Source organism: Sclerotinia sclerotiorum, genomic scaffold (genome assembly GCF_000146945.2).
Source record: "Sclerotinia sclerotiorum 1980 UF-70 scaffold_3 genomic scaffold, whole genome shotgun sequence".
NCBI lineage: Eukaryota > Fungi > Ascomycota > Leotiomycetes > Helotiales > Sclerotiniaceae > Sclerotinia > Sclerotinia sclerotiorum.
Genome location: NW_001820833.1, coordinates 2296386 through 2322698, shown reverse-complemented (window position 1 = coordinate 2322698; position 26313 = coordinate 2296386). Strand labels below are relative to the sequence as shown.

The following is a 26313-nucleotide window of genomic DNA, read 5'->3' as shown; positions in this document are numbered from 1 at the left end:
CAAACTCCACATACAACCTCCCACAACCTTCTCCCCATATCATAAACACCACATCATCAAAACCAAACCCCTCTAAATCCTCTACTATCATACCATATCATACTAACCTATATTATACTCCACTAAAGTAAACCATACCAACCCAATCCAATGCAATCCACTTACTCATTCCCAAACCTAATACCCATACATACAATACACAAGCGATGATCAAAAAAATAAAAGTATATACAGAGAGCTGAGTAGTAATATAGAATCTCCCAGTGGAGTAGGTGTTGTGAAATATAACTCTGAAGAAGAGAGGGTTGATATATAGGAAGTTAGAAATTATACACATATATATATATAACCAGATAAAGTATGTATATGATATAAATATATAATACACGTAAACTATATCACAAAAATACCCACTAGAGAAGATATAATCTTACATGGTATCATTGTCTACTACTTGTATTTCTAAATGCCCTGAACGTGCTCCGCCCGTTAGAAAGATATCCATTTATACATGTATATCCTATTTAATTCTATACTCAACTCATAATATATCTCCCATCAAAGAATTCCTATCCATAAAGCTCGTGTGACTATGAAAATCTCGAATTTGTATTCGAGCGACTACTATTGCCAGCTCCTCCGCACCAACAGCTTACATCTCCATCTTTCTCAACCTGAACCACAACATCTACCCCTTTACTCAAAAGGAATGCTCTCGTTCTCGTCAAAACATCTTCAAGATCCGATCCTCTAGTTGCGACAACATGCATGACTCCTAATACCGTTTGGTTCTTATCGCCTAGCCAAAACTTTGGAACAGTGTAAGCCTGAACTCCACGCAAGTCACTCACGCCAGTTAATGTATTTCGTAGGTTGTATTCGGTATCGTCAGGAATGGTCAGAAGTAACTTCTTGGCACTACTTTTGACCAGAGGGATTGAGGAAAGGAAGATAAGAACAGCAATGAGACAAGATGCGAGAGGATCCCAACCAGACCATCCGACAAAATGGATCAAAATTGTAGAGACAATGACTGCAGCACTGCCCATTGTATCTGCGAGTACATGAAGAAAGATACCTCTCATATTCTCATTGTCATGCGAATGACCTCCATGTGAATGTGAATGTGAATGTGAATGATCATCGTGGAGAATCGATGGCTGTTTTTTATGATCGTGTTCGCAAGGCCCATCATGGGAATGAGAGTCGTGAGAATGAGAATGAGAATGCCCATGAGAATGTCCATGATCGTGTCCATGATCGTGTCCGTGATCATGATCGCCATGGTCATGTCCATGATGATGATGACCAAAACAAGCCATGCCTACCAAATTGACTGCCAATCCTAAGGAACTGACAACAAAAAGTTCCATTAATCGTTTCGTTTCTCGTCCTTCCGCTAATCGTTCAGTCGCTTCTATCATAATTTCAATGCTAATAAGTCTGCAAAGCTGTTAGCCATTGTCAGCCATCTAAAACAGGTTTACCTACATGAGAAATACACCATTTCCAAATCCCGACAAACTCTCAATCTTTCCAAATCCATATGGAAACCTCTGACTAGGTGGCCATTTACTTGCAACTGCAGCAAATAATCCCACTCCAAGTGCTAAACAATCGAAAAACATATGTATACTATCGCTCAAAAGGCCGAGAGAATCGGTGACGAATCCATAAAATGCTTGAACTATCATGAAGGCAAAATTAAGACTGATCCAGATTAGTATAATTCTTCTATAAAGCTAGAAGAATGCCAACCTCATAAAATAAAATATCCTTCTTGAATCTTTACTCGCTAGAATTGTATGTAGAAGGGGCCACTTTTGCGCGTATGGCAGTATCAAGCTTGTAAATCGCGATTTCGTCTCTGTCATTGTACCGTGTGTATGGTCGTGGTCATGATCATGATGGTCGTGAGGTGTAACATGTACATCGTTCACCGGGGGTTCATAAGTCCCAAATGATGTTCCCTTTTCGAAATTGGCAGACATAGGACTTGCTTCACCATATGATGGTGACGGTAGATATGATGTGGAGTGTTCATGGCTATGACTGTGTGTATGGCCATGCGAATGAGAGTGGGAGTGACCATGATCGTTTTCGTGTTCATTTTCATGGAGAGTTTCGGAGTGATTGCGAGGATTATTATGCAGACTCGAGGTCGATTGATTCAACGGCCTTGATCTATTCGCAGAGTATTGTGATGATCGGCTTGAATGTGAATGTGAGGGAGAATGCGAATGTGAATGTCCGTGTCCGTGGCCATGTCCATGATGACTATTCGTAATTGCTGAAGCTGGCAGAGAATATGATGAGGCCATAACTTCGTGAATTACCTATGAAATGAGTAGAACGAGCTATGAAGCTCGTATATAATCAACCCCTCTCCACATATATTTGTCGTTGTCGTTAATTATCTCACTGCCGTATCTGTTTTGATTTGCGCCGAGATACGTCGCCTCCGGTAGATTGTAGAAAGCTTTGACGATCCAAGTGGATAAGTAGAATTGGCAGATGCAGGAAGAATGAATGAATTGATATATATCCTCACTCTTCAGTTAAACAGGCTGGTTATTCTCAATGGAAGGGCGTGAGAGTTTGAGTTGATCACAAAAGTAAGAAATGGGAAGTACAAGTACAAGAATGCATACAATCTAGGAAAGTCCCTCGGAATTAAAAGCTGATGGATGGTCCTACAAATCTTGGAAGAATTGATAGAAACCAATAATAAGGAAGAAAGACTCAGCCCAACCAAGACTTTGGAGTTTTTCCCCTGGATTGATTCTGTGCTTACCCATTAGGAAAAGCTATCCATGCAATTCGAGCAGTTACTAGCCAATCAATTATCTTAACATGAATCCCACTTGCCTTTTTGAAAGATAACGTGGAACGGAAGCAATTGAGAATGGCCAAAAATAATACGATTTAAACTTATTGGGGTACTCCACACAACCTTTTCCTGCTCTATCTATCTGACTCAGCAACGTTACCGAACCTGCTCAAGTGTCACGGTTTACAAGGTAAAACGTCACGGTGGCTTATTTTCAACCAACCACATTCGAGATTAATCATTTAAGCTTGGGGACTGCACGCTTCAATGTTCCTACTTGGGTAGCAAGATGTTAAAAATAAAAAATGAAAAATAATGAGACCATCTTGATTGATAGTTGGTTGAATTGAGTCGTATACGTATAGTACAGGAAAAAGAAAGATCCTCGATCCTCGATCTGCTATTAAATCGTACTCAATTAAGTTTAGTTTCCAAGGTTTTTACTTAAAGTAGCAGAATGACAAGACGATCACCTGCATCTAAGCCAATTTGAATCAATTTCGCCATCCATGACCGCCTTTTATCATGATTTTGCCAATCACCGACTTTTGATCTGGTGAAGTATGAAGTGGAGTGAATTGAAAGATCATAAATTTGAAGAGCAGGATATGGATACATGCAAAACTCTCGCTCTTTAAATTTCAAACTTCACTTTGCCAAAGGTATCTACTTGCGACAAATTTCAACATCTTCTTTTCCCAGATAAGCTTAGGAATTTCTCTATCATGAAGGCATAATTTATCTTCTATTCATAGTTTCTGGTGGACGGACTATCTGGAAACATCATTCGAATCTAAAGACCACGTCATGCTAGAGAACTTTTTAACATTGGCCACAATAATTTCTACCATCTTCACAATTATCCTCTTCCTCATACCGAAACGATATATCAAACATTCGCCTCCAATGGCTACTCGAAACGGTGAACATGTCGAGCCTAAAATTTCAGTTCAGGTTTTGGTTTTGGGAGACATTGGACGAAGTCCTCGAATGCAATATCATGCTATGAGTATAGCAAAACATGGTGGAAGAGTCGACCTTATTGGATATCAAGGTATGCAAGCTTGGTATTGAGTTTCATTGTAAACCGTGCTAACCATTGTGCAGAGTCCGAGCTACCTTCTGGTTTGACTGATAATCCTCTAATCACAATCGTACCTTTACCATTACCACCACCCATTTTACGAGATGGCAGCGTGCCATTCTTTCTCGCGGGCCCTTGCAAGGTTTTATGGCAGATATGGACTTTGTTTGTAGCTTTATGTTATACTACAAAACCAGCAAGATGGCTTCTAGTTCAGGTAGGGTGCCCGACCCATCGTCCACTGCTTGTCTAACATTCATAGAACCCTCCATCAATTCCTACCTTTTTTGTCGCATACCTCGTTTGCATTGTACGAAATACACATTTAATAATTGATTGGCATAATTACGGATGGACTATACTCGCAGGAACTAGAGGCTCTAAACATATCTTCGTTCGACTTTACAAATGGTATGAAGCTTTCTTGGGATCATGGGCACCAACAGTTTCATTCACAGTTTCGAGAGCCATGGAGCGCCAATTACGCGATAGTCCATATAAGATAAAGTCACCCATATTCACTCTTCACGATCGACCTGCATCCATTTTCCAACCTATCACCGATCAAGAAAAGCGACGTGCTTTTCTTCAACGATTACCTGAAACAAAAGATCATGTTGATTCTATCATGAACGGAGATGTACGATTGCTAGTTAGCAGTACATCGTGGACGCCTGATGAGGATTTTAACCTTCTTCTGGATGCCCTCGTTAAATATGGACCATTTGCCGAATTTGATTGTCCACCAATTCTTGCCATCATCACAGGAAAAGGACCACAGAAACAAATGTATCTTGACCGAATTGCAGAACTCACCGAAAGTTATGATCTAGTTAATGTTACGATCAAAACCGCATGGCTTGATATTGAAGATTATGCCTCGCTACTTGCATGTGCAGATCTGGGAGTATGTTTACACAAGAGTAGTAGTGGTGTTGATTTGCCCATGAAGGTGGTAGATATGTTTGGAGCGGGATTACCAGTAGTTGGATATGATCAATACTTTAGTTGGCCTGAATTGGTCAAGGAAGGCATTAATGGATGGGGATTTACAACAGCAGATGATCTTGCAGATATTTTGGAGGAAGTCTTTAAGGATACAAGTGGCAAGGAGTTGGCGAGATTAAAGAAGGGGGCCATAGAAGAGGGAAGAAAGAGATGGGATGAAGAATGGGATGGGGTTGCAGGAAGACTTTTAGGATTGATTGATTGATTAGACAAGGTGGACGATAGAGTTGTAAATAATGTACCAAATATTAGATTATAGACAATATCTTCAAACAATTGTAGAGGAATCACGAGTATTCATGGATAAATCTGGCTCATATTAAAATCATCAGCCCTATCACAAAGGTAGTATCCACATATGCATGTACCTAATTTTGACCCTGACCCCGCCATAAGATGCTGCAGCGTATTCCATGTGAATATCAAGACATCAATACTTCATTAGCCACATGAGGATTATTACTCCGGTCAATCTATTCTTGACAACCCCGAGTCGAGGTCCTTCTCAGGGGCTTGGCCGAACATGCCATGGACTTCTTCATCCAAACATGGATAACTTTAAACGGAATGAAGTGAAATACCGATCCAATTGCGTTTGATATTCAATTGATATTGGCTTGTTGATGTTGGGGAGGAAGAGGAGGAAAACTGATGACTTTTAGTGATTCATTATGTTATGATCCGTATATCCCTCATGTTGTAAGACTCTTACTCCGTATATCCGAATAGGTGGGAGAGAGGTGAAAGGTGTACCATATCATGGTAGACAATGTCTGAAAGGTTGATATTAATCAGTTCAATGGAATTAAATGTCTAGCCTTCTTTCGCATTAGAAATCAAGATGCTCGTACGGTGTTCAAGTTGTGCCGAATACCCATCTTCATCTCCTTTCGATTTATTTCTAGAGGCAACTACTGAATACGGTAGACAAATCATCATTTTGATATCTGCACGATGACCGTATTATATAATCGCTATTTTTGGTATAGTTTAGGCTTCTAAAACGACTGAGCCACAATGACGCTTACCCATTCGCATTAACTAGCCGCCTCATACTATTCGTCCCTCTCTCTCCTTCCTTCCTTCTTTCTCTCTCTCTTCTCTCATCAACTTTCGGAATCGAGATTTATTTCTATTTCAATTTTACGATTTTACTTTCATCAACATCATAACATAAATCATCTAGAACTCAACCATCGAAACTTAATTTCACATAAAGTCGCCACCATGGGGATGCTTCCAAGAGAGATGATCCCAAGTCTTGGACTTGCTCGAAGAAGCCTCGATGCTTTTCGAGGTAATGAAACACCAACTGAAGAGTTCAAAATGCCAGTATGGAGTGTCGTGATGATTGGAAGTACTCTTGTTGCATTCTTGCTCATGGATTTTTTGGTACGTTTTTTAAAGTTACATCCACGGTTATCCCCTTGCCAATATCTTTCTGTGGTCATGAATTAATTGTCTAACTATCAAATTAGATTGAATATACCTTCTCCAGACTCATTCCTACTCTTGTTATGGTCGAATCTCCTCAAGCAATTCTATTCGAACCTCTCGCATCTGAAGATCCCGATACGAAATCCGATCTTAAAGGAGAAGTTGAACCGGAACTCTTACTCGTCAAGCAACAACCCATTACTTCAAGCTTTAAATCAACGATCAGACATCTTCGAGCCCGCGCCGGATGTAAAAGCCCTTTCCGTGGTGTTGGAATGCACTTTGTTAAGACCTTTGTGCTTCATCTACAAATGAACTTCCTTTCTATCTTCCTCCCTAGGATCTTCGCCCTTCCTCTTGCGACTATCCTTTGCGCACCTTTCAGTTTGGCATGGACGCACATTGTTATCTCGGAACCTAGCCCACTTCCATGGTACAAGAGAATGCCAGACATCACAACTATTAAGAAGGTTATTCCAGCAACAGCTATCTATGCTCTCGCCAGAGAAGCCGTTTTCTTCCTCCCAGGTTACCTCGCTCTTTCTTACGGTCTCTTCCAAACTGACCCATCAACTATGACCCCGGAACAAATCAGAACCATGGGCCTACAAACCGCTTCCGTCGTTATTCTAACCGCTGCGCTTGCCTTCCTTGTTCTCATTCCAGCAAGTGTCACCCTTACTCGTGTTCAAGCTTCTCTTCTCGCCGAAAACGAGGAATCTATCGTCCCATTTGATCGTACATTTGGTGGACGTGTTTCCGAAGATGGTGTTTTGGGCGCCCTTGATGCATGGAAAACTTTTGATTGGAACTCTCGTGTTAGATTGTTAAAGGCATATGTTAAGGCTGCTGCCATGGAAATTGCTGTCATAACTCTCTTCGCTACTTTCTTGTGCGCACAACTTATGTTAGTTCTTGGTACCGAACACAAGACGGTCATCGTTGGAAAAGACTGTCACGGAAAACCTATCCAATTTGATATGTAGAGGGTAAATACTCATCATATCAATGTTTCTACTTATCTCAACTCTGCACTATCTAGAGAATTTGATCCTTGGATGAGATATTAATCTATTTTTTCTTTTGTTTAAAGGGGTGTTGGATGGGTAGGGGGGGCTGGATAGGAGGCGAACTTTTGTGCCATTGTCATTTAGACATATAGTAAACTACATACATCATACATTTATGAACTGTATTATAAATTAAAATTGATACTATCGTTAACATTATTTGATTTGGTCTATGACTTCCCATCTCAATATATTCATAATGTGATAGAATTAACAATATATCAAGGCTCTCAAACCATAACTAGACTTGACTTGATTAACCGATCTTACAACTCACCCACCTCTCTCTCTCTCTCTCTCTCTCTCTCTCTCTCTCTCTCTCCGTCCATCCATCTTTTTTATTTTTATTCATGAGTATTTCTTAAACGATTATTAACCCATATCAACAATAGACAAAAGAAGAATTGAATTATGAAAGATTATATATATAATTAATAGAGTATATTAGATATTTTCCGATATTAGTTTCGCAAAATATTAACTCATCACTTGAAAATACCAATTCTGGATTCTCGGAAATCTATTACTTTCTTGAATGGAGTAATTCCTTTCAGTGGTGCGGGGAATAATTATAGTTTATATGTATCTAGTATGTATTCCCATTTCTCGAATTCTTCTTGTAGATGGAATATTTTTGTCAAATATTACAGAGAACTCGTCGTTTAGTCATGGGGGTATTTTCTGGCATTAGGATAGACTAATAAATCACAAATCACAAACCATAAACCAAGGTAATAACAGAAATGACTCGACAAATTCGAAGCAAAAGAGCTCTAGTGATGAATCATAGAGATGAAGGGGTTTTTAATGGATTAATTCTAGCAAATGGAGAGATATTGTTGACCTCCTGGGATCTTGGCAGCATATGCATATAAGGAGCAAACAAAACTCAACTTTTAATTCATTCTTTCCTTTTTGGTATACTGTTTGTTTGCTTTCAATATTTTGATTTCAAAGCACTTTAATTCCGAAGGCTGAATACCTAACCTTATTCCTTCATTTTTTGAATATATACTCGCAGCTTAACTGCTTAGCTAGAGAATCAATCAATTCAATCTGATGCTCTTTCTGGTCTCAAGAAGCCCAATAGATATTGATATGTAAACATGTATATGTTTATTCATATAACTAGAAGTGATGGAAAGATATATCAGGATTGGATTCCTGTCCGAATTTTATTCAGAGTGTTTCTAGTACTGATAGGAATGCGTTAGATATTGTTAATGTAGAAGGTGCTAGAAATAGAGTTTGGAAAGTATAATTCAGGTGAGATATTTCTCTAATCTGTCTTGAAATAGTTTATTTGCACTAGTATATAAGCTTGGGTCTAGATAGAAAGATTTCGAATAAAAGAGATGTAAGAGTTGGATAATAAATTTGTAGATATATATAGTATAGTTCTTTTTTACTAATAAACTTGAAATTGGATTTATAATTGGGAAATTGAAATAGTAGTACAAAGGTTTGTAGTAAATATTGGACATGAAAGGGTATTGAGGAGTTTGATTAAAGAAATTAGTGAGGAGGTCGTTGGGAAATGTGGTGGGTATAGAAGGAAGAGAATGGAATGGGAAATTTCTTTGGATTTGAGAGGAAGGCTAACTTGTGACTGTGATGAGATAATTGGTGAGAGCCTAGTTGGATGGAAGAGAACAGAAATGGGAACTCGTTGATTCCGAGAGACGAACTATGTTGTGATTGTGAGATACGTGCTGATCATTGGGGGAAGATGAGCCATGAATATTCGCGATGGCGAAGGTGGTTGGACGATTCAGGAAGATAAGTCTTGAGAATTAGAATAGTTTGATGTTGACATAGAAACAATTCGGCGACTGGAGATGAACATTGACTTCGGGAAATTTCCACAAGGAGGGAAGTGATAGGCATCCGTACACCCCATTCCCAAGAGCATCTCGATGAATATTCGCGAATATACTATCATGTGCCCAATACTGATAGAAAAATACCAGGTAATTGCTGTCATATTCTTTTGAAGCTATCGTGAAGTTTTCTGGACTCGATCTCGGGCTTCCTGTCAAACCCATTCGGTGCTCATGTAAGGATGAGGGATCTAAGATTGTGCTCCTCAATGTAGTATTAGGCTCCTGTGTCCAATCTCGATGAAAAATATCTGTGGATCTGATACCGGGTTCCAACCACGGAAAGAGAGTGACAGATACACTTATATCGGATCTCCTTTGAAGCTACGTTGAAGTCATGGCGACTCGGATCAGATCCTTTTGTCAAACCAGTCTAGTGTTCAAAATAGACAGATAACGCGGGGTTGTACTCCTAAAAGATATCCGGCATGTGGATTCCTATCCGCGGATATTTTCTACATATGAAGCAGTGATAGATATTAATATCGGCGAAGTAAAGAGGGAAATTGTCCTGAATATATGACCTTGGACCATTTCACCTTGGAAAACTGGTATAATACATGAGAGGAAAAGTGTTTCGACGTCGTATTCATCGTGACACTGGTACGAGAATGATAGAAAATGGTTTCATTCTTATGTGTATCACTTCGAATTGCTACACCAGATATTGAACAAACGCCCGAGATATCAAATTGTGTTACCTTTTCAGAATTATTCCGATACTTGGGCCCCTGATCTTTATCTGCATATATCGATCATGTCACTATAGACTTATCACCTGGTTTCATCCTATAGCATTGAAGCATTGGGTTGTAAGATTTTAGATTGAGTTAGTGATTGTTAATGATTCGTTGGGTTGAATGGTATATCTTTCTTTTGTTCCTGATTTAGAGCTGAAAGGGTAATTGGCATGGAATAGAATAAAGATTAAAATACTATTTAAAACTAATCGTGACAAGCTTTCTTAGTAAGATACAAACAAGAATCGAGTATATCTTCATCTTCATCATCATCATCTTTATATGTAAAGTGTTTTGCCCTGCAAAGGTTCAACTACCTACCTAGCTAACCTCATTCCTCCCCACCTTCCGAAAACAATCCTAAAACTAACGACACGACACGGACCGGCCCCGCTACGTCCGCCGATACGCTAAAACCTTCAAGTTACCTTGTGATTATCATCAGGTTCTCTGTAAATCCAAAACATCCAAAACATTTACAGCTTCGCATACTTATATTTCACAATATCGATTATTCTTCGTACTACCAGCCACTCAGTCATATCATAAATAATTGACACAGCGATATATATCTTTCTTGGACCCCACTGTAGTATCTGATTAATTCCCTTTCCCTAGTCCTCGGTTTCACCTTCTCATAAGGTATGTAGTAGAATCATCATGAGTGGATGTTGAATGTACCATCGGCTTCTAATGTTCGGTGGACTTCTAATATTCATTGATACTGACTACTTCGCAGACATCATTTTGAATATAAAAACCTATTCCTTTCCACCATCTGCGAATCTTAATACTTCACAGCTCCTCATCTACAATCTTACACAAGTTCGAAATTCACTACAGATATTATCAGCAAAGCCTGTAATCCTACAGATATGACGAGTGCAGCAGCAAGTCTGCTTGGCAGACAACTTAAAGAAATCCAAAAAGCAAAAGACTTACCGGGCATAAGCTGTGGGCTTGTGAAGGATAATATTTTCGAATGGGAGGTTATGCTTATGTTGAGTGATGAATGCAAATATTATGGTGGTACGCCCTAACCACATTCTTATATCACTCCTTGCCAAAGTCCTGCAAAACTTATGCTAACCATATACTTTAGGAGGCAACTGGCGTTGTCTACTCTCTTTTCCCGAAGACTACCCTCATGCACCACCAAAGCTTACCTTCTGCGATCCGATCCCATATCACCCAAATATCTACCCTAAGACTGGTGTACTATGCATTTCTATTTTACATCCATCTGGACATGATGAATATGGTTACGAAGATGCTAGCGAAAGATGGACACCAATCCAAACACCAGAAACTATCTTACTGAGTGTAGTTAGTCTCATGAATGATCCAAATGATAGTAGTCCAGCAAATGTGGAAGCAGCAAGATTATGGAGGGAAGCACAAGCAAATCCAAAAGGCAAAGAAATGAGGGAATGGAAGTCAAGATGCAGGGCTTTGGTTAGGCAGAGCTTGGGAGAAGAGTAGTACTGAACCTGTTTATCGAAATGGTTAGTTGTGGTTTCAGCTAGGATCTTATTGGAGGAAGGTGATATCTTGATGAATGGGGGAGGGTATGTTGGATCAGGAGTTATATTTGCATATTTAATGCACAGCATGAGCGGATTGAGTTTGTTTTGGGCGTTGCATACACTATACCTTTTGTGAAAATATGGCATAGCGCATTGAATGAGGGCATATGACTTTTAGATCCTCGTCAGTGACTTGACGACAGTGCAATGAGTAGGTAGTATAAATGCGTGTTAACTATAGAACACCAAGTATAGAAACATAACCGAGGTACCCATACAGAAATATAAAAAGGATCTAGTGATCTATTACCGGGATATATTCAAAAGATTTCGAGTAGCAGTAATCTACACGTTTCAATCTTCCTTTGAATATTTCTTAGAAAGTTTTCTGTATTAGGTTTTAAAAGAAAAAAGTATTTGGATTCTTCGGATGGTGATTATGTTTTAGGATAAGTTGTATCAGAGATGTCTATCTCTCTAGCTATCTAGATGTATAAATACAGTATAATAGTATCACATTTCTATAACTACAGTCCTTCATATACCTAAATACAAAAGAAATACGAATCCTAAGTTTACAACCATGAGTAATCTTTTTTCTAGGCCAAACAACATGCTCGTCTTGATAAAACCCATAACATCATGATGCGTCGTACCACTCGCAGCTCGAGAATATCCGTTGATGATCTTACGGAACTTAAGCTTGTGATGCAGTATATTTTTGCTTGTGATGCAGTATATTTTTGCTTGTGTTTACAGTATGGTAATCTTAGATGTGGACATCGACAAAGATCTGTGTGGTGAACCTTGAGGATATATATGAGAGACCAGGGAGAAATACTAGTACTCTTGTACTCTCGTATTCTTCGTCCAAGGTTGCAATTACTCGTTTCAAGAATAAGACTATATATGGAGATATTGAGGATATATTCACGGTGTGAATCTGTGCTGAGTCCTATTCTACTCCTTGTTTATAGCGGAAAGCGGAAATTGAATTCTCTAAGGAAGAAGATATCGGAATGATGATGGGAATCACTGCCAGGTTTTATATGGGAGTTCATTGGTAAGTAAGTCTATTGTAAGTTTGGTTGTGGTAAGGATACTTTTAAAATTCTCTTTTTTGAAATCGTTGAATGGGTTTTAGCTTCGGTTACGGTCTCCTTTATGTTTGTGAGAAGTTTGCTATGAAGCTCTGCTGATATCGGATGTAAGACTTACTATTTTCGTGTTAGTAATCTGGATTTTCAACTGTATGTTGTTTGTTTGGAGTGTAGAGATGGTTCAGTTACTGTATGAACGAAGTGAATGACTTCAATTTAATTACTACTGTAATAAAGAACTAAGCGAACGCGAAAGAGACTAGCTCTTTTAGTAAGTCTATATAAGACTTACTACTTTCAATATGTAGCTAGCTCTTTAGACAGAATACAATTAGACATACAGGACCTACGTAATCCGTGGGTGCTACGTCTTCCGTATCCTTCTCGTACCAACAGTTACGATGCTCATACGTGCAGATACTGGGAGGAGAAGACATGGAAACGTGGGTGCATGTAGACTGCATTTTGGCGCTGAAGCTCTCTTGTAGGTAGACTTGTCATAATTAAATGCATTTGAGGGAAGCCATCGACTAATTGTTCAAAATAGTCGACATGCTGTAAAGACTCGTTAAGTTGAAATGAACCCCTGGGTATAGTTTGGTGAAGCTGCTTAGTGATTCTAGAAGTAAAATTTAAAGTGAGAATTAAACCCGTTAAGTGTCCGAATGAGGTAATCATACAACTTTGAATTGTGTAGAGAAGAGAGTAGTTACGAATAGACCTTGTCGATGAGCCTTAAATTGAGAATTTGTGACATTTACTAGAAAAATACACACTATTAGCTTCTTGTAATTTAAATGTACCGAAGTGAATTCGAAAGCGTGACAAGAGAGGAGGTAGTGAGGAGAACAAACTCTGTTGATGTGTCGAACTGGTGTGCTAAAGAAGAGGTCCTAGGGAGCTGATTCTTCTTTTTTGCTCAGTTAAAAAAAGCTTTAAGCGTTAGAGACAGTATAAAGTGCCCGACCCTCTGGAAAAATAAATTTCCTGGGCAAAACTGTAAGGACAAGAGATGGAAGGTTTTTTGTTTTGGGAAGAAGTTGCCGTGCGGGAAGGAGACTAAATTGTAGAACTTCAAAAGCATGTGAATATCCGGCAATAAACACAAATATCAAATTCTACGCCTAGGCATTTCCATAGTCTCAAATAGCAATGTATGAAAACCATTAATGGGAATAATAGCTCGGGTGAGTCTTCAGGTACTCCTCGAACTTAACCGAAGGGGTAATTGTAGACAAGACATCACAACTAAATCTAAAAACAAAACAGATTTTTACGACATTATTTATAACAATTCTATTATTTTATCAAACATATAATGAATTCTTTGTGATTGCATGGATGCTCCTTATAGTCAGAATCTTTTTCTTCCACATCCTTCCATGGAATCCTATTATATAGTTCACAAGAAACTCTTGTCGAGAGTCCCACAGGGCATCACGGATAGTAACCTCCGGGATTTGACACTACAGCTACAAGAATGAGTTTCTTTACAAAAAATAGGATCTTAACTACAAGCCTGGAGCTGAAATATTGTTTCAACGCGAAAGGAATGCCCAACTTGACAGCAAGTTATCGATACCACGGAAAGCCCTTTCGAATTCCCTAAGTCTCGAAGAATTAATCCACTATAACTAGGAACGGCAATTAGAAGATAGAACGGTAAAATATAATACTCTAAGCAGATGGAAGTTGATCCTTTCTTCGAATGAAAGCAGTTACTGAAAGTACTACAAATTTCACAGTCTTGACATCAAAATAGCATAATCGAATCAATTCGAGAGTAGCCATTCTTCAATTCCTACAAGAATGTGACCATTGCACATCTGTCCAGTTCATTGAAGACTGTACTAAAATTAAACAGTAAGTTTCATCATGTACGTGTCAGATTATCATGCTAATATGTAATGCAAAAGCCAGCGTAACAACTACATCAATTCAAAAACTAATCGCACCTCCATATCTTCCTCAAAATAAACACTTCACCTCATCAGTTTTTGATAGCCTCAACAACTACACTATTCACCTACCTCTTAGCTTTGCAAATAAGATGCTTCTTGGTTACTCTTCTGATAGAAAGTCTAATAATACGCTGTGTTTGTTTTACAGTAATCCATACCTCTATAGCTATTATTACTCATCCTCAACTTCCCACAATCATATCCTACAATATTAATACACACCCCATCCGATCTTCGCAAAAAACAAAACTTAGTAAGTTGAAGAGCTAGATCAGCAAGAATACTAAATCTTACTAGATCAAAGAAGATGAAATACTCGAAGTGACAAGAAAAAAGAACAAATCGAGAGATTTTTAAGTAGCTAATACATAGTATAGTATAATAAGTTTATAAAATGCCAAATAATATTTATTTACTTTCTTGCCTATTTAATTCATTATCACTATGGAGCTAAATCCAGTAACATAGATATTGAATACTTATTGTCACGACTCACCATTAGGATTAGTGTCCTGAGATAAAAAGGAATCACGTGATGAAGAGCCCTGAGGAGCCAGAAAGCTCCTGGGGGCTCCCTTCTTCGTTCATTATATAGTCAGAGTAGTTTCATAGTTTAGGAGCTTCGTGCTCAACTTAGTTATCAATTAGTTTACCTACATTCTACTTGATCTAGTAACGAATTCACCTTCAAGTGAATACCAGTGATAAAGCCTTAACCCATAACTACCAACCGACGAACCTTAGGCAGCCGCTGCCTCCATGTTACGACAGGTAACAATTAGGTCACAGGATTAGTAATAACACGTGATGCGAGAACTCGAAGAGCTCGAAGGCTTGGCCTCTCGAGTCCTTCGATCGAGGAGAGCGAAAGGATCGAAGCTCGATCCCTTCGCTCCCTTCGAGCCACGAAGCATGAAGGTCTATATAATCAAGACGGATTTCCTTTGTATAGAGCTTCATGCTCAAGATCAATCATTTAGTATACTCTACTATTAGTTACGAATTGCATATCATTATTTGTCATTACTTAAGTCCCTGCTTGACGCCTAGTTATAAACCACCTCGAGAGCCTAGAGCACTTCCACGTGATCTAGACGGCAAACCTCGTAACAGATAGTTACTAGTAGCTATACTCCTCAACACCTTTCCGCATAATGACAATACCACCCTCCTTCAAACCATCCGCCCACAACAGGGCGCCTCGCTCAAAAAAAAGGCAGAAAAAAAGCCACCCATCAAAACATCCCATATTTGCAATATTGAAACTTATATACGTAAAATAATTATTCTGAAACACTTATCAAATCTCTCCAAAATATGGTTTCCTTCCATAAACAAAGTGAAACTTCATATAAACATGATTCAAAGGATTTTTCATATCTTTTCTCGGTCCTACCATCATCACCTGCGCCTCTTCGAAACTATACCCAAGTACTCTCGTAAATAAAGCCATACTGATAGGTTCGACGGCATCCAAGCACTGAGCTTGGTAATACATACCAATTTCCTTGAGGCGCTTATCTTTGGGCCAACGACCGATGGGAACTTTGTAGATTTGATCATGAACATCGACGAATCCAGCCTCGATCATCCATTTCTTCTGATTTCCCGCAACCTCATCCATCATCTTTCCATTCTTGACACTGGCCTCATCGATCAATCCGAAAAACCTCTGCAAGCTCTCCGCATTGAGATCCGTACCATCGTCACTCTCAATATGTACTTCGTGTTCCTGTGCTTCGACCCATCCTCCAGGTCGAACATGAGTATAAGCCTGACTGAATAATCTCGGCCAGTCCGATATCGAAGATGCAAGTACCCTCCAATGTATAAAATCGAATTTCCGATTATGTGAAAACAGCCATTCATCCTCGGCATTATCAATCAGGAATTTACAATTTGGTGGTACCCAACTTGGTTGGATAGGACTTAGATCGGTTCCGATGACTTCCGCAGAGACAAATTCATCAGCGCATTCAATTGCCCAAAGACCAGTTCCGGTTCCGATATCGAGAATTCGTTGAGGATTAGGATCTATGGGTGCACAGAATAATTTTCCACCAAGAATGAGTTTAAACACGTGATGTTTGAGATCGAGCCGTTGTTGTTCTGCTTCATCATTAGGAAGAAGATAGGACCCGGATTGATAAGCATGATAGCGACGACCATTTTCGTAGGTATAATTTAACATGGATGAATTGATGGATGTGGATGAAGTTGATACGCCATCATCCTCCCAACTGGAATCTGCGTCACTTTGAGTATCCTGCGGGGCATTGTGAGTCTTGAAGAAATTTGGTAGGTATTTCATATCATATTTGATTTAATATCATGAAATGCAGGAAATTTTACTCACAACTTCAACATCAGCATCTTGATCCCCATCGCTTTCATGGAGATCGTTTTGATTTACATTTTGGGGTGCAGCGCCATCATTAACGGTAGTGGGTAGTTGACTGGGAGCTGTTGATTGTGTTGATTGTGATGGAGCCGCGGCGGAGGAAGCTGTGGTGTGTTGTGGTTTATTTGTTGACGACGACAGGCTGGTGGACGATGAAGTCGTGGTTTGTGTGATAATTTCTGGAATGTTTTGCGGTGCTTTATCATTCAATGTCGATGTATCTTTGTTTGATTGTGACATCTTAGTTGAGTATTTTCGTATCAGCCAGTTGATGATTAATATCCCGACTGTTGTATGTATCACCGGCTACAACTGCCGAGACGTGCAGATTATTGATTGGATGGTGAAAAAATGGTATAGGTTCAGTAGATCTTTTTGATTTGAGGAAGGCGGTGTAATGAGTGTGAGCATGAGAGTGATTATGATGCTGATCTGTGATGTGTTCCGTGAGGTGTGATGTTGTGATGTGTTATGCCATAGATGCGATTGATATGAAGAAGATATCAAAGTAAAGAAAAAGGGGACAGCGAATGATTATTATGTTATATGATTTCCCTGCACGGATGGTATTTATTTATTGGCTGCGACAGTTCGAGTAGCGTTGGACACATGAAATAAAGAACCTCAGATTACTTACCTTCTACCTTGGTTACCTAGGTAGGTATGATCTGATGTGATATAATATTCGGAGTTAGCTGACTATTAGAGTATTCAGACTTTGAATTTCCATATTCGGCCGATCCGGTCGGTTATTTTATAAGCTTCATTGTCAGATCGATCTCTTCAAGTCATGGCGTAGGGTATCACTGCATGATGGGATGATTATTCTCCGCGCAGAACATCGCTCCGAGTAGATTTACATAGAACTTGGTAGGTAACATAGTCAAGATTCAACAGAGAGAATTAAACTTTTCATCTTCTTGTTTGTCTTGACTTCTTTTCTGTACAGTGTGGTGGCAATGGACTAGATGATAGTAAACAGATATTATAGGATTAGTTAGTTGAAATGGCAAGTTTGATTATTAGTACAGCTGAACTACTGAGCTACTAAGAAACCCTTCAATTGATCCCCGATCGCGAAAATTCATAACCAATTGGCTTTCTTCTTGCTTTTTTCTTGTTTCTTGTTTCCTGTTTCTTGTTCATCACTTCACTCGCGTCCGCTGCGCACATTTCAATGCCATGAATGCCATGACTGCCATGGAAGCCATGGAAGCCATTGAAGTTTTTTTGGGTGTTGTTCTCCGTGCTATCAGTGGATCAATAATCTGCTCTATCCTGCATATCATCGGATAAATACCTACTTTGAGCATTAGTCCCCCTATTAATGTCATCGGGCGGCTTTGTCTTTACCTGGGATCCATAAATATTCTTCATGAAAATCTACGGAATATATGCCACGTTTTTAACCGGAATTACTACCATGCCCATGTGCTAGCTAGCTAAACCTATGGCCTGCTGGCCCGCTCTTTGAGTTACCAAGCGGGTCCTACACCATGGCATCCCATCGTTGCACTCGAATGAATATTCACATTTCAGACGTACTGCATCGTACATTCGTATGAGTATACCATTCGAGAAATAAAAGTATCCAATCCATTCTACTCATCACTACACTCACCGATCAATTCATGCATTTTACGTCAGCCATAGGATTTGAATAGATTGCCTGCACAGAGTACCTAACAATCAACAACCAAATTGTCGCCATGGAGAAAACCCCCGAATCATTGGCCCAAGAGATTGCTGCTATGAGAGAGCAGTTGAGTAAAGTCAGCAAAGCAATTGATGTGTATGAATCAGTAGCTACTGGAAATCTCGACAAGGAGGATACTCAATCCAAGGGAGAAATCAGCCAAAAGCATGTGGAGCTTTTCGTGGAGACGGATAGGCTAATGAAGAAAGTGAGGGGTCCTGTTGATATGGTATTTTCCAATTTTGAAAATGTAAGTCTGAAATGGTCTCGCAATGAAAAAGAAAAAGAAAAGAGTTTGTTTCTTCATGAGGGAGTAGTACACATCACGATGAAGATTGCCATGGAGTAACAACAATATGTGGGTAGAGCAAGGGTAATGCAAGCTGACCGAAAATTTGTCACACGTGAATAGTCAGTGCATTCAGGAACATTGAGAACAGTTTTGGAAATGGGTGTGTTTGATGCTTTACCCATGGATGGATCATCATCAAGTGCTACAATATTGGCCGAGAACCTGGGCGTGGAGAAGGAGCTGCTTGGTAAGTATTTGCATTCCCCTTCTAGATATATTCGTCAACTAAGTCTGGGTAAGTTCGATTCATGCGAGTACTCACGGTCGCCGGACCATTCGAGGAGGTAGGGGAAGAAGAATATGCCCATACACCATACTCAATGGCATATATGGCCCCTGAGCTTAGGGGAATTTTTAAGTTAATGTCAGGAGACCCTGCCTCATCAGAGCCCATCACAGCCTATTACCTCATTACCATGTCAATTTCGTTAAGCACCCGTGTAAAATGTTGCGCAAATCACCATTAGCCTTTCCTAATGCAAAGAAAATAGGTACGACGAATACAACCTCGCCAATGCTCGAATGTATGAATTTTTCCGCGAAAATGGCTTCAAGAGTCCAGAAGATCACTATGTCAATCCATATTGCTTCGCTCACCAAACTGGCGAGAAAAATATGTGGGAGCATATTGGATCGTCCCCAGAGCGCTTCCAAAACCTAAACCTAGCCATGAAAGCTCAGAGTGTAGCCACAAATTGGACTGTTGGAATCTTTCCATTCAGAGATACGCTAAAAGAAGTCAAATCCAATGATGAGACCGTGCTGATCTTAGACATAGGTGGTGGCAGTGGGCACGTGACGAAGCAGATCATGGAGGTCGTCAAGGGAATTCCAGGAAAAGTGGTTCTGCAAGAACGAGATGAGTTGATTGATGCGATTGCTCATACAATTCCTGAAGTCGTGACGATGAAGTATGATTTCTTCACACCTCAACCTATTAAAGGTATGGTGGATCCCTCTCTTGCTTCATGAACTCTGTGCATATCTTGCATGCATGATTGCTGATACGAAAAAGGAGCCCCGATATACTATATTCGTCGATGCCTGCACGATTGGCCAGACATTGACTGTGTACGAATACTCAAAGTGATCGCTGCTGCAATGACGCCTGAGATTTCAAGACTTGTAATCTCCGAAGTCGTTCTTCCACCAATTGCGGCAGACGTCGAAGCAAGCTGGATGGATGTAACCATGATGGCACTAAGCGGTCGTGAGAGAACGGAAAAGCAATGGGTGAATTTGCTAACTCTTTCGGGCTTGAAACTCAGAAAGATTCATCATGGTCCGGGGACAAATTATGCCGCAATCGAGGCAGTCCTAGCGTAAATACTTGTGGTAATTCCGGGTATTCAGAATACTAAATCATAGGAGCTGCCGGCAGATAGAAGGGTGGTATAGAGTACAAAGTATAGAGAATACAAGAAGCTATGCTGACTCTAAGTATGTTCCTGCGAGCCAAACGAGTGAACAACCTGCTAAAGCCCATGCGCCCACAGCTTTCTTTCCCCACCAAGAATCATCTACTTCTACCTTTGCAGCGCGTATTTTGCGAGTCGGGTGGCTTTCCATAACTGTTGCGGGGCCTGTAGAATTATTTTCGGCCGCTTCGGTTCGTTCACGCAACTCGGCAATCTTCTTGCCTAGCGATAATAGGTCCTCTTTCCATTCCGTGTCGTTTGCTACCTTGTCGACTTCAACATTTTGCACATTTCCAAAGAAATCCATCACTAGCCTTTCTCTCCCTCCTTCCTCGCCACCAGGGAAAAGATCCCATCTAACACCTGGATGTGAATGGATCTTTGCTTCATCATAACTGTTAAACAAATCTCCCAATGTCTTCTTGCTGCCAGGTTCCCGGACCTGAGTTTCGAGGAAGTCCAGGTTGTAATATGTGTATCGATCAATGACTGCTACACCAACATCATTATCCGCATGGTGGGAGTATGAAGACTGATCAATTTCCGAAGAGCCGGTTGCGATTATGTTTGGAGAATAGAATTTGCTGTACATGGTATTTGCTTGGCATGTATCGATCATGAAAAGTAATTCGTGATACCTTTGGATCGTAGTCAGTACACAAATTTGTCGTACGTTGGAATATAACAAACCTCTTCTTCTCCCACATCTGCTCAAATGCATCCGCCAAATCAAATGCACTAATTTCCTCCGCATCTTGGAACTTCAAAAATTCATTGCCTCCATGACCTGTCATATAAACCAAGATATTACTTCTATCATCCGTCAAAAGCCTCTTGCTTCTGGGCATTTCTTCCCCAACTCTATCCGTCAATAGTCGAATGAAGTTTTCTACTGTAACCTCATATCCTCTATAATCTACCTCAATGTTGTCTCCATATAAGTCCACCGCGCGATCAGCGTTACTGTAAACTGTGCCAGGAAAGGCATTCCGAGGGTTGCACGCCATGTCGTCCGGTAACATGAGAATTATCTGAGAATCAGGAATCCCTAGACGTTTGACTGTGCGATAAAGTGAAAGAACGTTTGCCAGATGTCGATAGTTGAACCAAAACCGTGAGGTAGATACGAGGACTGCCCAATTACTCGTATGTTCTGCGGTAACAGGAAGAGGTGAGAGTATAGGCGCAAGGGCGAGAGGAAGCTGGATCAAACTTGATAATTTCATGATTGATGTACACCAGTATAGAAATGTAAATATATATCAGATAGATGTGACAGAATCGAGTGTATCCTTTCTCGTTGTAGAACTACCGTACTATTATGTATTCGACATCCCTGGACTCATCTTATCGAAATGAAGTTGGTAGGTATGTACATAGCAGGAGCTTACCAATCGAATGAGGTCTGTGGATCTGTGGATGTGATGTCTCACCAACCCACGAGTTCATGCCTTAAAGCAATGTGTGCATTTATGAGGCCACAATTTATCCATCACATGCTTTCATCTGCCCCGCTCCGCTCGACCCGCGATTTTCTGCATAGACATTTCTCAGACGCTGGAGGCTTGAGCTTGAGGTTACTTCTTTTGCAGTACGTTGAGTCGACGAAGCTATTGACAACCGGCTTAACAAGCCATTTGGGTTATCGGCTCTATGTTATGTTATTGAAGATATCTTAACAAATGACAATGGGTCGGCCACCGGCTGTTATTATTGTTGTCAGGTAAGAGATCTCTAAGGGTCAAACTCCATATTCCTGCAAAGGTTTTTGTTCTGCTGCTCTAGTGAACCAATATTGATCAAGACTGTTCTGTTTATTGCTCCGCGAGATTCCTCTTCGGTGGCAAAAATATCTAATTTATTCATAGGCATGGTGCTCGCCTCGACCAAGCAGATAGTCAATGGTACTTGACAACCCCGACTCCATACGATCCGCCTCTCACATATGGTGGCTGGACACAATCGAGATCCCTCGGAGCTCGTATAGCGAATATCTTACGAAGTCGCGAAACAGATGATGAGTTTATTGCTAGTGCGGAACAAAATGGAGGGAGATACAGGAAAAGGAGGCATAAAGTGATCATACACACATCCCCATTTTTGCGCTGCGTCCAGACATCAGTTGCCATAAGTGCTGGTCTTGCACAAAATCCTGGTCATACACATCATTCTCAACGTTCTTCTTCCGCACAATCCCAGCACAAAAGTTTACAAATGCATTCTTCTCCCAGAGTGCGTCCTACACAATCAACAGACTCGCCCAGACTAGCCCCACTCCTGGAGAGCACAACTGTCCCGCCAAGTTCAAGTAGCAAAATTATTGGACAAACGGGCAATATTAGGAAATCAATGATACGGGTTGATGCATTCCTTGGTGAATGGTTGGCCCCGGATTATTTCGAGGATATTACTCCGCCTCCAAGTTCTATTATGATGGTAGCTGGTGCCAAAGCAGATTTATTACGAAGAGAGGACTACAATAGCTTGATACATGTGCGAGATTTCTCTGCACAAGGTTCATTCCAACCATTTCCAGGTGGATGGGGAAGCCCGGTCACAACCGACAAGAAGGAATTCCCATCAGTCTCGAATTTGAACCATGCGCTACCTAGAAGGGACCGGACCAGCAGTCTGAGTAGTGTGGGAAGCAATGGAAGTCGCCAAAATTTAAAGGGCGACGGTCATCTGCTTACGTCCGAGCACGATATTTATCACCCGCCGGTGCCAAGTTATGCGATTTCTACATCCGATCCTATACCACCTGGATATGCTACGCACGCAAGAGATGCATGTGTTGACGTTGATTATCAATGGGATAGTATGCGCGAGCCTTTGAATTGGGGAAGTGGTGGCGAATATGGCGAAGAGTGGCCCTCGATGCATAAAAGATTTCGGAAAGGTCTACAGAGCATGTTGGGTTGGTATAGCAGTAATGAAAACTCTGGGGAGATGGTTACGAAGACTCCTTCTGGTCCAGAGCTTGAAAAGCAATTTTCCATTGATGAAAGTCATGAAGAAGAAGATACGGATCTGGTTCTCATCCTTGTCACCCATGGCGCTGGATGCAATGCCCTCATTGGGGCCCTGACTAACCAGCCCCTTTTAATGGACGTTGGAATGGCATCATTAACCATGGCAGTTCGAAAACCCACCCCTGAGAATACACCTGCCTCAACCCCTAGTGCAACTCCCAAATCGCATTCTCGCACAAATTCCAAAAATTTATCCATGTCAGACGAGTATGATTTAAAGCTCTTAGCAAACACAGAACATCTGCGCTCCAGCCCCAACAGTACTTCTTCATCCCAAACTCCTTCTATCACAAATCAATCCACATTCCGCGATCGTCAGTCTGCCGACCCAAATCGTTCCACTACCGTAAATTCCAGTCTAGGCAGTATCAGAAGAACAGCAAGTATAGCAAGTTCCCAACCTCGCAGCTATACAACGGCTAGACAATCATCAGTCGGGCTATGGAGCGCTACTCCTCCGCCTAGAGAATCTGTCAATGAGAACGACGACACCGATGCTGATAGTATGATGTTGAACTTCGGAGACGATGGCGCAAATGCCGACGCATCAATTCAGTCGACCGCCGAAGAAGAAAATAAAGCAGCTGTTGTGAAAAATCAGGAAATAGAAACAAGTGCGCTAGAGGAAGATGAAGTTGCTCCCTTGGGCTTATGGGGTTCACCAAGATTGACGGCTAGTTCAGGTCCAGCCGTAGATTTAGACAAGTCGAGCCATACGCCAAAGAGAAGGTGGACTGTTAACGAAAGGGGGTGAAAGTGAACCTCTGCGGGCTGCAATGATCCGGATTCTAATCACGAGTTACTTTTAAGTGGTACGGGCCGGGAGGCAAGAAAACATGGAGGAATATGAACCTGGAGTTCAGTACAAAAATGTATGGATGGACGCATTCTTTTGAACGCATGGCATAGATGAATGGATGGATGAATAGACCTTTTTGAGTTGAACCAATTGATCATTTTATTTGAGCGGCAGCGTGGGCGTATGGTTTTGGGACTCGATCTGTAAAAGGTTCTGGACGGAACAAATCAAAAGTGTGCGAAGGATATGATACATAACATGGTCTACTCAGGCGAACTGCTATGGTTTAAGTCTCTTGCGAGGAACCTGAGGGACAATAGCATGGAAATATTGATTGGATGTTTCTGGGTTACTGCATATATTAGGATAGGGTCACTTGCATTATGACTATATTTGTCTCATACCAAAACCAGATGTTATTCCACACAAACTGTTATCATTATCATTATTATTATTCCTATGTGAGATTACGGGGATAAATGCCAGAAACCACTGCCACGACATGATTATCTACGTCTCCTATAGATATCTTGCTTTGATCTGAAGCAAAGCTCTTTCAGACCTACTTGATCATGCATCTAATCAGATATTCGGCTCCCAGACAAATATCCTGGAAACCATCTTCCGGGACCTGAGCGGTGATATCTGTATATTGATTAGCGCAAGTAATTTGATAGATTCAAATTTTCGGAGAGAAAAAAATGCGGCATCCCATTGCTCATTCTCAAAAGTGGTTTGTTCCTCATCAACGACCCGAAGGCTATATGAGTGGTGCATGAAACTCGTGTCTAATCATCGCGGGATGGGGAAAATAGTTGGGATATTTAGTGAAAACGTACCACATGGTAACACGATACCCATGAAGATATCCGGCTGCATTGATGGTGCTTCCGCCCTATATCATGCTCGGAAATTCACAGCGAAGCTTTCTATCGAGGAGATGTCTAGTATATGATGTAGAATGTCAACACCACCAGGCCTTGCCCAGCAATACTGGACAAATAGTAATGATCATACGTATTGTGTATGGATCTAATTCTACAGATAAATTGTTAGCTATGTTCCATTTTAATGCGAATATGTATTTGAGGTAAGGAGTAACTGAACAATCAGAGAGGCTCGCATGCGTAATATTTGTAACCATGTATTTTGTCTTCAAGACTAATCGATTTTTATACCATCATCATAAAGTTTCGTGTCGATAAAAGTGCAATGAGATATATATTGGACTTACCATGGCTCCTAATCATAACCCTCAGTCATCATCGTCATCAAACTCATCCAGTTGGAACACCTTTGGCCTCTCGACGCCTGCGCCACTCTGACCACCACTCATAGCATTACTTCTTCTCTCCATCTCCAACCTTCTTCTTTCCTCTTCTTTCACTCTTTGTGCTTCTTCTTGCCTCTCTAACTCTTCGGCCTTCTCCCTCTTCTTTTGTTCCTCGAGCTCAGGGTCCCATCCCTCAGGGTCGATCCCACTGTCAACTAGTGCTTGTATGCTTGCTAATGCACCCATCCTAATATCTTCTTCGCGAGCCCATGGCACGAATACTTTGTCATTAAAGCCCTTATTAAGAAATTGTACATAACCAGCATCAAGGGCAGATTTTGACTGAGAAGGCTGTTGTGATGGTGAATCTTGACTTGCAGAAAGTGGATTTGCTCCGTTGGGAGTAACAGAAGGGACATCTATATCCATAGCATTCCCATTCGCACCGTTGCCAGTAACGGTAACGCTAGGCGTAGTACTTCCATTTGTCGCAACGCCTTCTTGCTTTGGTGATGAATCTTCTGGTTTAGGAACTCGCGCCTCGGGAGGGACTGTGAACTTAGAAATTCTTCGCGCGTAGCTGAGAAGTTCTTCGTACTCTACGGGGTTTTTGTTCTCTGGGTACTCGGACGATGGAGTGTTCAGGAGTTCGGTCCGTGTGTTGGTTAAAAGAATAAGAAGGTCGCGAATTTGGGCATCGAGAGCT

The 26313-nt window shown here is 40.8% G+C and overlaps 12 protein-coding genes across 12 annotated transcripts; 7 read left to right on the top strand and 5 right to left on the bottom strand.

The window, feature by feature from the left end:
• Positions 1-462: 462 nt before the first annotated feature.
• SS1G_02998 (hypothetical protein) lies at positions 463-1694 on the bottom strand (the record flags this gene model as incomplete). The annotated part of the gene is made up of 3 exons (XM_001596725.1): positions 463-471; positions 657-1434; positions 1492-1694. The coding sequence occupies 3 exons, from the start codon at positions 1692-1694 to the stop codon at positions 463-465; spliced, it is 990 nt and encodes a 329-aa protein (XP_001596775.1).
• A 317-nt stretch (positions 1695-2011) lies between these two features.
• SS1G_02997 (predicted protein) lies at positions 2012-2287 on the top strand (the record flags this gene model as incomplete). Its single annotated transcript, XM_001596724.1, has 1 exon — positions 2012-2287. One exon carries the CDS (start codon positions 2012-2014, stop codon positions 2285-2287), a length of 276 nt encoding a protein of 91 aa, XP_001596774.1.
• Positions 2288-3736: 1449 nt separating this feature from the next.
• On the top strand, positions 3737-5127 carry SS1G_02996 (hypothetical protein; the record flags this gene model as incomplete). Its single annotated transcript, XM_001596723.1, has 3 exons — positions 3737-3884; positions 3938-3984; positions 4177-5127. 3 exons carry the CDS (start codon positions 3737-3739, stop codon positions 5125-5127), a joined length of 1146 nt encoding a protein of 381 aa, XP_001596773.1.
• A 1022-nt stretch (positions 5128-6149) lies between these two features.
• SS1G_02995 (hypothetical protein) lies at positions 6150-7345 on the top strand (the record flags this gene model as incomplete). The annotated part of the gene is made up of 2 exons (XM_001596722.1): positions 6150-6314; positions 6401-7345. The coding sequence occupies 2 exons, from the start codon at positions 6150-6152 to the stop codon at positions 7343-7345; spliced, it is 1110 nt and encodes a 369-aa protein (XP_001596772.1).
• Positions 7346-10924: 3579 nt separating this feature from the next.
• On the top strand, positions 10925-11531 carry SS1G_02994 (ubiquitin-conjugating enzyme E2; the record flags this gene model as incomplete). Its single annotated transcript, XM_001596721.1, has 2 exons — positions 10925-11078; positions 11152-11531. 2 exons carry the CDS (start codon positions 10925-10927, stop codon positions 11529-11531), a joined length of 534 nt encoding a protein of 177 aa, XP_001596771.1.
• Positions 11532-12220: 689 nt separating this feature from the next.
• Positions 12221-12516, top strand: SS1G_02993 (predicted protein; the record flags this gene model as incomplete). The annotated part of the gene is made up of 2 exons (XM_001596720.1): positions 12221-12310; positions 12349-12516. 2 exons carry the CDS (start codon positions 12221-12223, stop codon positions 12514-12516), a joined length of 258 nt encoding a protein of 85 aa, XP_001596770.1.
• A 3420-nt stretch (positions 12517-15936) lies between these two features.
• SS1G_02992 (hypothetical protein) lies at positions 15937-17277 on the bottom strand (the record flags this gene model as incomplete). The annotated part of the gene is made up of 2 exons (XM_001596719.1): positions 15937-16902; positions 16993-17277. 2 exons carry the CDS (start codon positions 17275-17277, stop codon positions 15937-15939), a joined length of 1251 nt encoding a protein of 416 aa, XP_001596769.1.
• A 1469-nt stretch (positions 17278-18746) lies between these two features.
• On the top strand, positions 18747-20057 carry SS1G_02991 (hypothetical protein; the record flags this gene model as incomplete). Its single annotated transcript, XM_001596718.1, has 3 exons — positions 18747-18983; positions 19146-19272; positions 19570-20057. 3 exons carry the CDS (start codon positions 18747-18749, stop codon positions 20055-20057), a joined length of 852 nt encoding a protein of 283 aa, XP_001596768.1.
• A 453-nt stretch (positions 20058-20510) lies between these two features.
• On the bottom strand, positions 20511-21510 carry SS1G_02990 (hypothetical protein; the record flags this gene model as incomplete). The annotated part of the gene is made up of 2 exons (XM_001596717.1): positions 20511-21141; positions 21194-21510. The coding sequence occupies 2 exons, from the start codon at positions 21508-21510 to the stop codon at positions 20511-20513; spliced, it is 948 nt and encodes a 315-aa protein (XP_001596767.1).
• A 681-nt stretch (positions 21511-22191) lies between these two features.
• Positions 22192-24289, top strand: SS1G_02989 (hypothetical protein; the record flags this gene model as incomplete). The annotated part of the gene is made up of 2 exons (XM_001596716.1): positions 22192-22226; positions 22372-24289. 2 exons carry the CDS (start codon positions 22192-22194, stop codon positions 24287-24289), a joined length of 1953 nt encoding a protein of 650 aa, XP_001596766.1.
• A 607-nt stretch (positions 24290-24896) lies between these two features.
• SS1G_02988 (predicted protein) lies at positions 24897-25195 on the bottom strand (the record flags this gene model as incomplete). Its single annotated transcript, XM_001596715.1, has 2 exons — positions 24897-24979; positions 25174-25195. The coding sequence occupies 2 exons, from the start codon at positions 25193-25195 to the stop codon at positions 24897-24899; spliced, it is 105 nt and encodes a 34-aa protein (XP_001596765.1).
• A 394-nt stretch (positions 25196-25589) lies between these two features.
• On the bottom strand, positions 25590-26036 carry SS1G_02987 (hypothetical protein; the record flags this gene model as incomplete). The annotated part of the gene is made up of 1 exon (XM_001596714.1): positions 25590-26036. One exon carries the CDS (start codon positions 26034-26036, stop codon positions 25590-25592), a length of 447 nt encoding a protein of 148 aa, XP_001596764.1.
• Positions 26037-26313: the final 277 nt, after the last annotated feature.